Below are 17,245 nucleotides of genomic sequence, written 5' to 3' on the forward strand. Positions count from 1 at the left end.
GGGGGGGGGGGGGCGAGGAAACAACTCGAAAGGGGACTGAAGATTTGAAACTCCACTGCAGAGGGAACACACTGTTACTTGTTTGAAGGCGATGTCTTGCTGAGCTGGGATTAGCATTACAATGGTTAACACACACTAATGTTGACTGTGAGGGAATGAAGGGGCAAACCACAGTCATCTCCTCACAAGACAGTTACCTGATTCTCAGGGAAGTGACCTCCAGTCCAACAGTATGGGAGGCAATGAAACTGCTGTGTCACACACACACAAACTGAAGGCATTGATATCATCAGGATGAGAAGACTTCAGTTCGGAGGTTACGTGACCTTCTTGTCGTTGGTTGCCCTGGATTGTAATCACTGCTGAGGAGAAGTAGTTGCAATAGATTTGAATCTCAGTGTGGTTATGGAGTTGCTAACTGCTGTGGACTGAGACTAGCCTGGGAGCTCGATCATGATGAGCATGTGTAAGCAGCCACCAATCTCTTGCTGGAACCAAGGTGAAGCTCAAGAACAGGCAGAAGCTGACAAACCCCATCATTCTGTGATCCAGAGATAACATCTGGTGGCTGTCCACAATGGGTGTGACATGACAGAGGGCACGTGGGGGAGGGGGGGTGGGGAAGCTGTTACCCAGACTGTTTTCTCTGTGAGTCCCAGTAGCTGTGGGGTTTCCTGCAAGTCAGTGTGTTGGACACTATTGCAAGGATTCCTCATCCCTCGTCCCCTCCCTGTGGACAAGAAATTCCTGATGAAGGGCTTATGCCCGAAACGTTGATTCTCCTGCTCCTTGGAAGTTCCCTGACCTGTGCTGTGCTTTCCCAGCGCCACACTTTTCAACTCTGAATTCTGCAGTCCTCACTTTCTCTTATCCCCACAGTGCCTTACATTCAGACCAGAACAGTGAGCATCTGGAGCATGGTCCCCAGCCCACTGCAGTGGGAGCTGCTTTGGTGACAAAGTGGAGACCAGCAACTTTCCACTTCCAGCATCGGACTGAAGCTTAAAATGGCCACAGCAATCAGCTGACTAGACAGTTTAACTTAGCAACGTGAAACCAATATGGACCAAATGGTATTGTCTGAACTGACATCAACATTTTCTCCAAAGACAGCCAGGTGTCAATAAGCCATCATCTCCTGGTTCGATTGACTCCTGACTGATAAGTTTCACACACTGGAGATGAAAGACATCATGAGCCTGGAAACAAGGAACTCAGTTATTGGAATACACAATCCTGTCTCCTGAGCAGCTGGAGCGAAGGTCACTGCACCCTCTGGTGGGATTCAGTGTCCAGCTTGATGCACTCTTCAGTCAAACAGCTAGTTGGTGAAAGACAACTGGCTTCCGATCCTTTTCAGACAGGAGTGCGGCACAGAAGATGGAGTCAATGGAAGGGTAGAAAGATAGGATCAACAAGGTGTGTGGAAAGCCAGGAAGCAGAGGGTCACTCAGTGTCCACTAATCATCAGTCGGCCCATGACTGTTCACTCTGATCAGTAGGATTGACTGCTCTCAAGATTTAATGAAGAAATGTCATTATCAGTGAGATTTCACCATTACATTTCCCACCTCGCCTCAGTGCAAAACTGCTCAGCGATGGTCAGTTTTACTGCTCGCATTTCTGTAACCTCTCAGGTGCTCCAGAGATAGTCAGCTTGCCTTTGTGAGGGGCACGTCATGCCTCGCTGAATTCTTTGAGGATGTGACAAAACACATTGATGAAGGTAGAGCAGTGGATGTGGTGTACATGGATTTTAGCAAGGTGTTCGAGAAGGTTCCCCATGGTAGGCCCATTCAGAAAGTAAGGAGGCATGGGATACCGGGAAACCTGGCTGTTTGGATACGGAATTGGCTGGCCCATAGAAGACAGAGGGTGGTAATAGATAGAAAGGATTCAGCCTGGAGCCCGGCGACCAGTGGTGTTCCAGAGAGATAGATTCTGGGACCCCTGCTCTTTGTGATTTTTATAGAATGACTTGGATGAGTAACTGAAAGGGTGGGTTAGTAGGTTTGTTGATGACACGAAGGTTGGTAGAGTTGTAGATAGTGTGGAGGGTTGTTGTAGGTTGCAACGAGACATTGACAGGATGCAGAACCCAGCTGAGAAGTGGCAGATGGAGTTCAACCTGGAAAAGGGTGAAGTGATTCATTTTGGAAGGTTAAATTTGAATGCAGAATACAGGATTAAAGGCAGGATTCATGGAAGTGTGGAGGAACAGAGGGATCTTGGGATCCATGTCCAGAGATCCCTCCAAGTTGCCACCCAAGTTGATGGGATTGCTAAGATGATGCATGGTGTGTTGGCTTTCATTAGCAGGGGGATTGAGTTTAAGTACCATGAGGTTATGCTGTTACTGTGTAAAGCCCTGGTTAGACCACACTTGGAATATTGTGTTCAGTTCTGGTTGCCTCATTATAGGAAGGATGTGGAAGCTTTAGAGAGGGTGCAGAGGTGATTTACCAGGATACTGCCTGGAATGGAGGGAATGTCTCATGGAGAAAGGTTGAAGGAGCTAGGGCTTTTCTCATTGGAGTGAAGAAGGGTGAGAGGTGACTTGACAGAGATGTACAAGATGATCAGAGGCACAGATAGAGTGGGTAGCCAGAGACTGTTTCCCAGAGTGGAACTGACTATTACGAGGGGACAGAATGTTAAGGTGATTGGAGGAAGGTTTCGGGGAGATGTCAGAGGTCAGTTCTTCACACACACAGTGATGGGTGCATGGAATGCACTGTCAGTGATGGTAATAGAGTCAGATCCATTCGGGATTTTTAAGGGACTCTTGGATAAGCACATGGATGGGAGTAAAATGGAGGGTATGTCGGTTAGTCTGATCTTACAGGAGGATAAAAGGTCAGTACAACATCAGGGGGCAAAGGGCCTGTACTGTGCTGGACTGTTCTATGTTCTATACACTTGGCAATCCATTGTCAGATACAAGCCAACCAATTTGTGCATAGTAAGCTCCCACACACACCAATGTGACAATGAATGTATCATCCTTTTGTGACAAGATCATTGAGATAGAAATACTGGAGTGGACACTGTTAGGAAGTGCCCTTCTCCTTTACACAATAATGTACTTGGATCTTTTCCGTATGCCACTAAAAGCAGACATGGACTTGGGTTAATGTCTCAGCACCTCCCTTCGTAATCCTTGCCTGAAGTCCTGGGCTGTGTGAGCCTTGAACCTACACCTTTTCGACTCTGAGGCATGCTGGAGCTGACACTGACTGAAACATGATTCCTTTACTTTGATAATTGCTGACTCAGTGGTATTGCAACATTGCCCACCATTTTGTTAGTGCTGTGTTCTCGCTAGAACTCAGCTTACCCCAGTTGTGGTTGGCTAAGTACAGCTTGTACAAGGAGGAGGAGGGCGAGACTGGGTTTGGCTCTCACACCCTGTGTTACCTCATAGCCTGCTGGGTTAATGCTTGACTCTGACTTGACAAGCTGGTTGGGGCAGCATGTACCACTTTCTGCCTCTGATGGGAAGTCAACATGAATCCTGCCTGTATCTGTCGTAGACTTGTAGCTTTTTTCTACGAGCCACTGGCTCCTGATGACACATAGGAGGTACAGTTTAAATCAGACAGTGAGCAGACCATCAGCATATGGACTGAAGAGAATGCATTCCATTTTTATATCAAACCAAAATCGCTCAGTCTCATCTCATGAGAAGAGCCTTTTCCTTACTTCCAGTGAAACTTCTCTGAACTGTTTCCAATGCAATTCCATCCTTCCTTCAGTAAGGTACCAGAAGTGAACTGGAGGGTAAGCCCATAGCCCCATTCAGCAAAGCATTGCAGCTGAGAGTCCACAAGGCTTGAGGCAACATGCGGGCCTGGGCTGAGATGTTGGAGGGTCACTCTCTGCTCTGTGCTGAGCGTGATCGATTACAGCTCTATCTTGTGATCGTTTTACTGTGGTGTTGGCCTGTGAACTGGTGCTGAGGACAGGACAAGCCTTGGATGTCACTGAGCACCCTGTTGCCTTGGACTGTGTCCATGTAAATAACTGCTGCATGACAGAGTGCCAGGAGAATTGACGGGTTATGGGACAGGGCATGGAACAACCTGGTTATTGAGGCAGGAGTCCTAGCCTCTGTTTCTCTCCCGATTTAATCGCTGACTCTGCAGTCAGTTTCAGGCCTGGTGCAAGCCAGAGAACGCTGTCTGATCTTGGCATGGGTCCAAAGAGTGCAGAAAGAAGGTACATGCAGATTACCAGCTTGAGCAAGATAGCCCAGGCAGAGAAAGCAGATTTCCACCTGGAAGTCGAGCAGACAGACATAGTGGGGTGACAAACAGTAGGAAGCTGTTCAGAGATTCACATGTGTGACTTTACTTTCTGTCTCACCTTATGACTCCGATTCTCCCCGCCACACACAGTTTGACCACAAATGACTGTTTCCTTTCATTCTCGCAGGCATTGCTACCTGACATCCTCTCAGCTTCAAATGTTTCACAAGAAATTCTCATGCCTTTGGCTGTCGGGGCTGCTTCTGTCCCCCTCAAGGCTTCACCCTGTCTGAAGAGGCTGGAGAAATGTCTGAGTGGCTTCCCTTGCTGCTGTTGGTGGGTTGTGAACCAAGTGTTTCCCCCCCCATTGGCTGGCTGGCCCAGGTGACACTCCATGCCTATTCCTAATGTGGAGCTACTGCACTTTGCCGTTGTGAAGTGGAGCTCCCTTGTTGCTTTTGCGAATGTTTGCATCCATCTGACCCCACAGGGAGGGGGATGATGTTTAAGACAGCATTTCTCCTGCTGCGTGACTGGCCTCGGCGTGTTCAGGTAGTGGCAGCTCTGGATCTGAACTCTTTGACTGACACCGTACAAGGGCTTCGCCCCCATTGAGCCCAACTCAGCCTGGATTGGCAGTGTGTTCCCACCAGCAGTGATGTGACCTTTGGCCTTGCTGAGAGCACCACGCGATAAAGATGACACGAGTGTAAGGTCTGCTGTGATGTGTCTCAAGATGTGGCCTGGGAATGTTTGGAGGCATTGTTCCTCGTGTGTGTTGGGAGGACTAGTTTGTCAGGAAGTTGGCTCCACTCCTTAGCTACAATGCCTGTATCACAGCTGGTTCACTGTTCCCTGCTTCAGAGAACCAGAGAACCTTGTTGGTTGCACATGACTTGGATTAGTACTGAACATACCCAGCTAAAACATCATGCTTTCATATCCATCTTGGCCAGGAATGATTTGGAACCCTACTCACAATGCCTTCATGAAGAAAAGTGTGCTCCTCGTTGTCAGTGATTTTGCTATTTCAGGCGGTCTCTGTCTCTATTTGAACTAAGTCAGAAGCTGGGTGTCTGTTGACTGACATTCATTCCACACTTTACCTGAACAGACAACATGGTCCTTGCTCTAGCTGCTCTCCGATGACTTGGTTTTAGCAAAGCTCAAGTAAAGATGTTTATGGTCGACTCTCTACCTGAGGGAAGAGTTTTCGCTGTTGGTTTCTTGAAATGCTTCCTCGGTTTTTCACTTCCATTAGATATGCACGCTAAAGGAGAAAGTGAGGACTGCAGATGCTGGAGATCAGAGCTGAAAATGTGTTGCAGCATCCAAGGAGCAGGAGAATCGACTTTCCTCATTCCTGAAGAAGGGCTCATGCCCGAAACGTCGATTCTCCTGCTCCTTGGATGCTGCCTGACCTGCTGTGCTTTTCCAGCAACGCACACTAATGGAACTAGTTAGGTTTGGTCGGCCTGGACGAGTTGAACAGAAGGGTTTGGTAGAGGGCCGTATATCTCTGACAGAAATCAAGGCTGTTCTCAGCTGCTTCCCAAAGGCAGCCTGGTGTCCGGTTTCCTATGGGAAGACAATGGGAACATGACATTTGGGTTTCATTGTGGACTACTCCTTGACGGGCCCAGATTTCCTCTCCCATCTGTCTCCAGCCAGTAACTTTGGTCAGCTGTCAGCTTTGGCCTGTAGCTGTCCCTGAATTCCCACTCCTTTGGGTGTCTGGGTAGCTTTCCTTCAGAGACAGTTTGCTGGTTTTCTGGCAGCGTGACTGCCAATGTTAACAGGAAGCTGGTGTGCCAGATACAAACACATTGTGAGGCAGGGTGGGCTGGCGAGGGAAGCTTCCTTCCCCTATCTCACTCAAACTTGGTCACAAGCAGCGCAGGAAGCATGGAGGAGCTGATGTCAGAGCATCCTGTGCACTGTATCTGACTCATTCCAACCCCACAGATCATGGTCCCTTGATAAATGGTAATGATGTTGATTTCCTTTCTTTGCAAACTCTGGTGAATGATGTTGAACTTGTGAAGCTGACCATTGAGAACAAAACCCAGCAGATGTAGAATTACACAGCGGTATGGTCAGCATCTGCAAGCAGTGTACCTGTATGGATTGGCACGTCGAATGGTGGGGGGCGGGGAGGGAATGTCCCTCAGCAGAGATAGGCGCCTTCTCTTTCAGATGCTGGCTGCTGACCCGCAGTGCATTTGCAGGATTTTCTATCCATTTGAATGTGCATTAACCTTCCTGGCTTGTGTTTTGTTTGTGTGCAGGAATCTGAGTCGACGACGTCTGGAAGTGATGCGAAATTGGACTCGAGCAGTGCGGACACTGCTCCTTCTGTTGATAATACTCCCGAGGTGTTGAACAAGGCACTGTCCGGCCTATCTTCAAGGTGTGGTATTCTCAGCTGTGCGCTGCTGCAGTTTGTCCTTTTGCATAGCACTTCGTGCAATCCCGAACACTATCCAGGATAGTATTTAGTGAACTCACTTCGTGCAATCCCGAACACTATCCAGGATAGTATTTAGTGAACTCACTTGGCAGAACTGAGGGCAGAGTTTCTTTTCCATTCCTGTGAAAGCTGACTTTCCCAAAGAGCTAAACGTGGGAATAATACCTGATAAGATCAAAGACAAGTGCCGTGGCACCTTTCCTGCCTGGTGACTCGGGATTAACTACCTTGAGTCTCAAAATATAGGAGCAAACACTCCTTTATAACTAAAATCGCAACACTTTACACAAATCAAATGGAGCACGTGGGGAGCTACTTTGACTGTGCCAACCATTTGAAGGAGCTAGTTAGTTAGATTCATTCCCCAGTTATTACCCCCTCTCTGTTTCGAGATCCTCACAGTCTGGTTTGCTCATGTTGACCCTGATGTCGGGTGTCGCTGACTAGATTGACCTTTATTTTCCATCCCGAATTGTTCTGGAGAAGGTGGTGCTGAGTTGCCTTTTTACAGTCCCACAGGGCTGTGAGGGAAGGGGTTCCAGGACTTTGACCCAATAACACTGCAGGCACAGCCGTATATTTCTAAGGTTGGTGAGTGACCTGGAGGGGAGCCTGCAGGGGATTATGTTCCCAGGTACCTGCTACCCTTGTCCTCAGGGTAGAAGTGGTTGCAGGTTTGGAAGATGCTGCTAAAGGAGCCTTGAATCGATAGCACTCCCTGCTGCTAATGAGTGTTGGTGGTGGAATGAAGATTGAAGGTACTGACAGGATTTCAGTCACACAACCTGCTTGGTGTTGGAGTCTGTGGGATTTGTCTGGGGTTCGCTCACTCGGGATCTATCCCCTTTTACCCTGCAACCTGTATCCATTGCCCTTCAACGACAGCTTGATCAAGCTCATTGAAAACAGGGGGAGGAAGTTCCTCAGACACTGATTAATAACAAACACTGATGAGAATGCCTTGGGCATGACTTGCACAGAAAGTGAAGGACCATGACAATTTCATTGGAATAGCACAGACAGGAAGTTTTTGTCAACAGTTTAACCCCCTGCAAGTGGACTTTCAGTCCCCTCCTGAACTAGCACCATGAATGTAGGTATCCTGTCACCAAGTCCCCATGGAGTCTGACCAGCCAGTTCTTAGAGTGAACAGAAACCCTCACACTCCTCTTCATATCTGTTAGCCCACACTCCCTGATTAGCCCTGGCTAACAGCACCAAATCAGGCATCTCATTCTCAATAAGATCCACTCAGCTGCCCCCTTTCCCTCTCACTAACTTAGATCTTTGGATCCTGGAAAAGTCCCCTGTTCCTCTGTGCACAGCTCTGTGGGATCTTGGATAGTGACAAGAGAGAGTTGATGCAGATGGAATTATTTGAAGGGAGTACCCAACTGGTGCTTTCTGCAGATCATGCTGTGCACTGACCACCTCCTGCTCCTGTCCATTGATCAAACCCGATCAGTAGGAAGCAGTAAGGAACTCTGCTTTCCCTTTGGATCCAGTGACCTTATTCCCCTCATTGACCCTGGAGTGAGTGGACTGTCTGGGTAACGAGTTTCCGATTGGATTGTTTTTGTGTGACTGGTTTTGACTTGTGGCCTCCAATTTTGGTGCTCTGTCCAAGCGGAGAGAATCTCACCCCATCTTTTTGCATTGCCTTTAATGATGCTGAAGACTTCCTCAGACCTCCACCTTTGAGCGGCTTCATTGCAGCTCTGTTCAGTCCTTGCTGAGAATGTGGCAGTCATCCACTGCCCAGCTGCCCTTTTCATAACACGATGCACACAAAGTTGCACAGCATGCCATGTGACCGAAGCGAGTCGCAAAGCAATCTGAATGTCTTCTGCCTTTCAATTGTGTCCCTCGAGAGGTGAACCCTGGTTCTTTGCTGGTTTTGAATGGGACCATCTAAAACTCGGAGACAATCTTTGAGTTATTTACATCAGCAGGCTTGGTTGAACCTCTCACTCCGAAGGTATTCTCGTCGGCAGTGAGTACCACAGTGAAGACTGGATTCCGTTGTGGAGACAGCTTTGTGGGAGGAGCGTGGGGAGTGGTGGTGCCACATCATCGTTCACTCCCTTTCAGCTTGAGTGTTGTCACAGACCAAGACAGAGCCCCCCCCACCCACCCCGGTCAAAACATTTCAAGAAAGTAGCCCAGCCCCTAGCTTTGCTTGTTGTTTTAAGCAGGTGTGTAGTGGATATTCCAGGAGCACTGGCCCAACCACTGTTTTAAACAAAACAGAATTTATTTGCAACACTACCAGATGAAACACAAACAAAGAACAGAATGCAGAATAACTTGACCCATCCGACAACCCAACAGATTATCCCACCTTAAAGATGCTGTTCCAAATACTTGCAACAATCCCCATAAACACCCATTGGCTCAAAAAGGTAAAATCAAACCCAGGGTCTTACAGGAGAGAGAGAGAGAGAGAGGGAAGCCAGCATAGAACACCTTCTGGTTACTTGGGCCAGCTGACTCAAAACTGCCTGCCTGCCTGCTAAAACCCAAACCAAACCAGAGAAAAGCAGAGCTGGGTGAAATGGCCATTCCCCTTTCAGTGTACAAGGGTTGGTTTTTAAACTTGAAAGCCTTTTGCCTGAAGCGGTATCTGTGAGCTAAATTCAAATTGGCCCTAAAACCCTTCAAAACCTGGACCTTTCGGAATCGCTCCTTTTATGATTCCTCTGAAAAAAGAGCCCAGGACAGTGTAACCTTGTTAAAGGAGCAGTGTGGTCACAGTGTCAATGGGGAGTGCTGAGTGTACACCAAGCTGGTCTCTGTGAGGAAATCAAGGAGTTTCCCGGGCTTGAGGAACAACACATGACTTGTTTGGATTCATTGTAAAACTCTTCTTCTTTCCTTTGCTAGATGGAAGAACTGGTGGGTGCGAGGAATCCTGACCCTGGCTATGATCAGTTTCTTCTTCCTTATCATCTACCTGGGCCCCATGGTTCTCATGATGATAGTAAGTTTCAGTGGTGCACTTTACACCCCTGACTCAACGCACACATGCCCTATGTACCTCAACTCATTTCTGCTCAGTGTCAACCAACTCAGAAACCCAACTCAACAGGTCTGCCCACATCTGTGGGGAGAAAAACAACCAGCCTGTGTCTGTCAACTCGTCTTCCATACAAGAGTCATTGGACTCAGAAAGGTTAACTCACACTCTCTCCCAGCAGATCTGGGGAGTTTCTGCAACACTTTGTTTGGATTTAAGAACTCCAGCCTTTGCATTATTTAGCATTTATTTTCTGTTTAGCTCGAGTCAAGTGCCAGTGTACCCATATATGCAGGAAGTCTCCCTTCCCCCCAGAGAAATAATGATTGTGGAACTCTCGTGTGTTAATTGATATTTGCTGTCTCACACCCCTTCCTCCACTGCAACTTAAAAAAGGGATTGACATTGCCAGAACATCTTTTAGGATGACATGCTGAGTCACTGAGCTGCTTTTCATAGAAATCCTACAATCCCTACAGTGTGGAAACAGGCCCTTCGGCCCAACAAGTCCACACCGACCCTCCAAAGAGTTACCCACCCAGACCCATTCCCCTATCCTATCTTTACCCCTGACTGCACCTCACCTCCACATCCCTAAACACTATGGACAATTTAGCATGGCCAATTCACCAAACCTGCACATCTTTGGACTGTGGGAAGAAACCGGGGCACCCGGAGGAAACTCTACACAGACAGTCACCCAAGGCTGGAATCGAACCAGGGTCCCTGGTGCTGTGAGGCAGCAGTGCTAACCACTGAGCCAGCATGCTGCCCCTTTGAACGTCGAGTCTCTGTTGTTATGGATTTACATGCACTTTGCATCTGCATGTGTTTGAACACAGCAAAATCCCAGCCCAAACAGCAGTGAGATCGGTGATCTGCTGATGTGCTTTCAAGGGAACTAATTCAGAACTGGATGTGAGGGAGAGCTTTCTTCAAATATTGCCTTGGGATATTCGGAGAGATTCAAGGATTCACTGAGTGACCGACAGCACCTCCAGCAATGCTGCAGCACTCAGGTGAAATGTCAGAGGACATTATGTGCTGAAATCAGAGGAGTGCGCCTTGAACCAACAACCTACTCCTACCTGGGAAACAGGCATGAGGTCACTCAGCCAGTATTGGGGGTAGGAGGGGGAGTGCTCTGACTGACTGCATAAACAGGTGCCCATACACCAAATCGTCACTCAGTGAATGGTGTCTGGGGCAAGGAATGGGGACTGATTTCGTCTCTCGCCAACCCAGAGATGATGATGGCACTGAGTATCAGAACAGAGATGTTTAAACATGCTCAGATAGTTTCATTCACCACTGGATTTTTACATTGATAGTTAAACTGGGGACGGTTAGGAGTGGACTGAAAGTGTGTATAACACACACACAAACTTATACTGTGAAGACCTTCTATTCAAAAATACTTTGACAAAATCTAATCTTCCCAGTTGAAGACGATACTGTCACACAGTCATGTTTTCATCAATAAAACCATTATTTTTTGAAACAAGCCCTACTGACAGGGAAAAACTGTAAACATTAAAATGTTAGAACATTACATATGCTGAAATAATCAGTGAATATGGTACTTAGAGTTCAATAAAGACTGATCAAACATATTTAAAACTTTAATAAAATGTGAGTGGAAATGATATTTTGAACAATCACTGAGTTACAGGCAGGTTGTTTGCTGTAGATGGAGGGTATGTATTTTTAAAGTCCAAGCCCATGGCAGCAGGAAGGATTTGATCTGATCTTGAGCTTCAGCATAATTATCTCACAGCGACATTTTCCAGCTTTCGAACCAGATTTCAGTGAGCAATCCTGTGTGCCCAATAATCTGCAATCACAAATTGTCCCACAACTTGACCTCTCAGACTCAAGAGCATTGACAGAGGGATTGAAGGTGTCTGGAAATTTGTGATCTGAAGATTAGTCCTTCTTCATCTGCTAGCTCCCCTCACTGAGCTTTCAACCCCGTGTAAAATAGTCCCCCATTGTTCAGGAGTGATGAATTTACAATGCAACCACAAGGGAACTGCTGCTTATGGCCTTGAATCTAACTTCGATGGTGAAGTCCAGGTCACAGTGTATTGTTCTTCTTTCATTTTCCTAGGTTCTCTGTGTGCAGATCAAATGCTTTCATGAGATTATCCTCATCGGCTACAACGTCTATCATTCCTACCATCTGCCATGGTTCCGGACTCTGAGCTGGTGAGCACATTGACGGGCACAGCTGAAGGGACAAAGGCTGAGTGAATCATGCCCGGGCATTGGGAGAAATCCTATGTCACTGTCTGGGGTTTGTTTTAAATCAGAATACCACCCTCTCTTGCCTCTCCAACTGTGTCACTCGTTGTTAGGAGAAAGCTGACATACCGTTTCATGTGTACAGTTTGGCCTGTAATACAAAATTCACCTCTGGCACAGATAATAAGCAGGAGCACACTCATCCATAGGATCATGGCAGTGGAATTGAAATATCACTGCTTCCCAGTCCTCTCAAATCTGAAACAAATTCAGATATCACCCCATGTGAGTGGGAGCACTTTCCACCATGTCATCTATTCTTTGTTAATGTCAAAAACAGCCATAAGAGAGTCTCATTGGCGAAAACAAAGTTTCATCATTCTACATTTAATGTGCTCGTCTGAATAGAAGACGAATATTCTCACTGTTGTTTTGGCATGTCTTTGCGTTTCTCCTGAACACAGTCCCTCCCCCGAACATGAGAGTCTCGCTACACCACAGCCACCCACAAGGCAAACACTGCAATCTCAGCAAACGCAAACTCAAATCAAGAGCCCCTCAGCCTGAAAACTGAAGCAAGTCATAGTCTGAGCCCAGTGCAACCACGGATGTGCCATTGAGTGTTTAAAGCCGAGTTATGAGTGAGTTATGATCTGGTGTTCCTATGGTCCTCTGCACAGCTCGGGGATTGTGTTGAAGATGAGATTGGATCAGTCAGAGCTGTCAGCTGCTAAACTGCATCCACTTTGCATTGCAAACTTTTAAAAGAATTAACCTTGTGTTGACAAGGACATGGAGGGACCCACAGAAGGCATATTACGTGAGGTAGTCGTCAAGACTCTGTGCTCCTCAACATATGGTTTCTGATCCTAGTCAATTACCATGCTCCAAATGTTGTTTCTGAGTAAGTGGTGATAGCAGCTTATATTTGAATAATTAAGTCCCAAAGTGTTACTTTCCAGTATTTCACTTTGAGCTTCATGTGGTGGTATTGGGACAGGTGGTAAAAAACAATACTGAAGGGGTAGGCTCCAAGGAATGGTTAAAATCAGGACACAGAATGAAAGAGAGAGAGAGAGACAGACAGACACACAGGTGGGGAGGCTTTAAGGAGTGAAGTCCTGAGCTGGGGACTGAGGTGGCCAAAGATACAGCAACCACTGACTGAGATGGAAATGGTGAGGTGATGGGGGGGTGCACTAAATACCAGAACTGTAGGAGCACAGAACTCTTAAAGCTGGAGGAGTTTAGGAGGTGACAGAAATGGGACTTTGGAGTGGGCTGGTGTGGAGCAGAGGGACCTATTGTGAGCAATGTCTAAACATGGTAAGATTGCAACTTTCACAGACCAGAGGCAAACACAGGTTATTGAAGGAGAGGCCCCTAATGGTTCACACAAGCTAATACCTTCCTGAACTGGAAGTGTTTGATTTACCCTGCTTGCAGAGTTTTGAGATAAAATGTCTGACCCTGTTTTCTCTCGAAGGTATTTCTTGCTGTGTGCTAACTACTTCTTCTATGGGGAGACAGTAACAGATACGTTTTTCGCCCTGGTTCAGAGAGAGGAGCCCTTGCGGATCTTGAGCAAATACCATCGCTTCATCTCATTTGCTCTTTACCTGGCAGGTACTGTTGCTGAGTTGTCCCAGTGGACCTGACACGATCTGTGAAAATAATAACACATACTCCCTCAGTCAGCGGTGAACTCTGTGTCAAATGCCAGCACTCTTTCTGTCTGACTGAGCTCATGGGATTTGGCGGGTTAGACTCTTCAATATTTTACAAATGAAAAGTCAAATAATGTATCAGACAGGCATTGAGTCAGTGTGACAGGAAGGAAATGCCCACTGTGGACAAGCTGTTAGATTCAGAGAATTAGAGAAATTCATGTCTGTGTCACTCACCAGACTTGGTGTTGTCAACATTTTGTAAATACAGCCAAACGCAGAGGCAGAGAAATATGTTCAGCTATTGAACTGGAAGTTCAAATTGACAAGAGCTTACCAATGTGGGCTGCAGTTGTACAGCAAGTCCTTGAACAGTGCTGTGAACAAGCCAGGTCAGACAGTATGGTGTCAGGCTCTCAGGGAGAAAGGACATACAAGTTCCACTTCATGTTATACGTGGAGATCCATTATCAGAACACAGTCTTTTCCGTGGCATTTATCCAAGCTGTCAAGAGTCACCCTGATTGGAAACGTGAGCTTGTTTTCTCTCCCTGGATGCTGCCTGATCGGTTGTGGTCTTTCGTATGTTGTGTTTTTGACAGACAGTGACTTTGTTGTTTTGTTTGTAGGATTCTGCATGTTTGTCCTGAGCCTGGTGAAGAAACATTACAGACTGCAGTTCTACATGGTATGTCAAGCCCTGATGTTCACAGGGACACCCACTCTGCATTTACAGTGCCACTTGCTCTCGCTCCTGGGCCACCATCCCAATCCACTGACTGGGTTTGTTTTGGTCAGCACCTTGGACACACCTGAAGCTGAGGCAGAACTGCAAAGTTCTGTGGGGGTTAGGGAACGATGGGGAGGAGAGCCAGCTCACTGTATTGTGTTCTTCCTGCTGCAGCCGAACGTGAGAGGGATGGAGGGAGGGAGGGAGGGAGGGAAGGAAGGAGATGGCAGTGCCTTCACTGTTGGGTGCTGGCTGGGTGTCTGGTTGATCTCACTCTCTTTGCTGCCTACTGTGTGATACCTGTTGTCCACTGCTGAATAGACATGTGTAAACCATGGAAAGCCCAGTTCTGCTCAGTCCTCAATGGTCTCGATTCCCTTGGATAGATGTGTTGGCACTCTGGTGTGTGGATCCTGAGTGTTTCCATTTTTGTGTTCTTTCTTCCTTTCCAGTTTGGATGGACCCATGTGACCTTGCTGATTGTAGTTACCCAGTCTCACCTGATCATCCACAACCTCTTTGACGGAATGATTTGGTAAGTGACTGCCCAGTGCTTGCTTCCATCACGCAGGGCTGTACAAAACTTGGGCCAGTTTTGTATTTGTCTTTTCAGCCAGTCTGACCTTGCCCTGCCAGAGGGTGTGTTGACAGCAGCTTTCTCCAGCTCTGGGATGTGCCCGTCAGCATTCAGGAGAAAGCTGCAGTTGTTGAGGCTGAGCTGAGTGTTTCAGTGACTGAGGGCTGCCCCTTGCGTCTACCTCTGTGAGATGTTAGATCAGGCATCCCCTTATACAGTGACACGAGACTCATGGGTTCTCATCCTTGGGAACTGGATCTCACAGAGATCCCTGTTTCAAGGCAAGGTCATAAAGTTGGGACAATGTTCCCATTTGATGCCAAAATGGCTTTCCAAGGTTGAGTCAGATCGTTATGTTCAAGCATGTCTCTTCCCAACACCCAGAGAACATTCCAGTGACTCGATGCTGAAGAACAAATGGAGCATCTCTCAAGCCTCAGAGACAGAAAGTTGGTCTAACCCTGTCCCACTCGGCAGGTTCTTATACAAATACCATGCCTCCAAATCAGCCCTGGTTCTGTCTTACTGTGCATCCTGAACTTGAATCAATTTGGGTCATTTGAGCTGTTAACTTTAGATAGTTCCCTGGCAAGCCCAACCCATATGTGTGAATACCTTGCTGAGTAACGTAGTCCTGGGTACCTGCAGGTTATACATGAACAGCCAGGGACCCACCTTCACAGAGTGCTGTCACATTGAGAATACACTTCCCAGCTGCTGCTGTCCCTGGCTTCATGTGACTAGGATTCCATGTACAGAGGAACCCCGATTATCACGCACTCAATTCACCCAATTTCAGATTCTCTGAACAAGATCGCAAGGTCCCGATACTTGGCTAACTATGTTGTCTGGCATTTGATTCACTGAATTTTGGATTATCTGAACAAAATGTTAAAGTCCCAATGCTTGGCTGACTATGTTATCTGGCATTCAATTATCTGAATGGAATACTCCCTGCCTGTGTCCTTTAGGTAATTGAGGTTCCTCTGTAGTTTAAAGGTTGCGGATTTCTGAGTGGTCTCTTACTTTGTCTGGCGCATGCTGTTTGATCGTTGCTCCCTCTGTTTTGTTTCTCAGGTTCATTGTTCCAATTTCTTGTGTGATTTGCAATGATATCATGGCCTACATGTTTGGATTCTTCTTTGGTCGAACTCCCCTCATCAAGGTCAGTGACTAGATAAACACACATGACCTCATGTTGCAGAGATTAAAATCAATCCCACCCCAGAGAAGCAGCAATCTCAGTCAGTCCCAGTTTGTACTGACCTGGTGAGCTCTGTCTGCTGTTTACCGTGGGTGGAAGTGGAGACAAAGTGTGGGGTCAAGGCAGCTTCAGACTGCACTTCCTCCCTTGCAGCTGGTTGGACTTGCTGCTGGGACGACAGGGAAAGGCGCTCAGAAGTTCCCCTCTCCCACGTGCACTCAATGTTGACCTTTGAACCCAGTGTGGAAGTCACACATGTTACTGTGGAACTGGGCAAAGGGTGCTGATTATTGTGCTAACGTGTTCCACAAGCAATTCCAAATGGGCAAGTACCCACGTTAAACCATCCCGGTGACTGGTTCACCTGACAGACGGGCACTCAGGACCTGCGTCCACAACGGGTCTCATCACTGGACAGAAAATAGCTGGACTTTTACACTTGACCCTGACAAATGGCAGAGCAAAGAAAGGACATGAGAAATCCTATCAGGCAACTTTGATGATATCCCTTCAAACATCCCAAATACACACACACACACACACACACAATGAAGACAGAGAGTTTGACCCAGGTACTGTGGATGGGAAAGGAATACAGATAGGAGAAACAAAATGTATATCAAAAATCTATATTTCATCCCCATGGGTGAAATAGTCTCTGACAGTCTTTGATTTGTTTTTAGCACTGATGATGACATCCTGTTTGCTATCGGCTGCTGGTCACTCTTAGATCCAGCAGTAATCAGGTGGACCTCAGTCATTTCTTGTTTGAAGTCTTTTAGCTTTTGTGCTGCAGAGATTGGGTCAACAGGAGGTTGGGGGGAAGGGGGTGAAGAGGGAGATGGATGCTTCCTGTTTGTAGGCTGTAGGTTATTTCCCTCTGTGCTTTCCCTGACCCTTACAGCTTCATCCACCCATCGGAGGGCTTGTCGTCAGGCAGAATGTGCTGAACGCCAAATTCTCCCACTCGCTGCTTCAAAAAGCAGCACCTCAAAAATATCCAGCACTTTCACTGCAAGTTGCAGAACCCTCCCAGTCTGCCCCATCGCAAATTCACCTGCACCTCCACACACATCATTTACTGCATCCG

At 47.2% G+C, this 17,245-nt stretch overlaps 1 protein-coding gene across 1 annotated transcript in view; it reads left to right on the forward strand.

The window, feature by feature from the left end:
• The window catches only part of cds2 (CDP-diacylglycerol synthase (phosphatidate cytidylyltransferase) 2), a 31,306-nt gene that overhangs the window by 1,051 nt on the left and 13,010 nt on the right, over window positions 1-17,245 (forward strand). The window contains exons 2-8 of the mRNA XM_043681247.1: window positions 6,536-6,657; window positions 9,601-9,697; window positions 11,844-11,941; window positions 13,464-13,603; window positions 14,274-14,332; window positions 14,827-14,909; window positions 16,029-16,116. Coding sequence (XP_043537182.1) covers window positions 6,536-6,657; window positions 9,601-9,697; window positions 11,844-11,941; window positions 13,464-13,603; window positions 14,274-14,332; window positions 14,827-14,909; window positions 16,029-16,116 — 687 coding nt within the window. The remainder of the gene's footprint in view (window positions 1-6,535; window positions 6,658-9,600; window positions 9,698-11,843; window positions 11,942-13,463; window positions 13,604-14,273; window positions 14,333-14,826; window positions 14,910-16,028; window positions 16,117-17,245) is intronic.

Source organism: Chiloscyllium plagiosum, chromosome 42 (genome assembly GCF_004010195.1).
Source record: "Chiloscyllium plagiosum isolate BGI_BamShark_2017 chromosome 42, ASM401019v2, whole genome shotgun sequence".
Lineage (NCBI taxonomy): Eukaryota > Metazoa > Chordata > Chondrichthyes > Orectolobiformes > Hemiscylliidae > Chiloscyllium > Chiloscyllium plagiosum.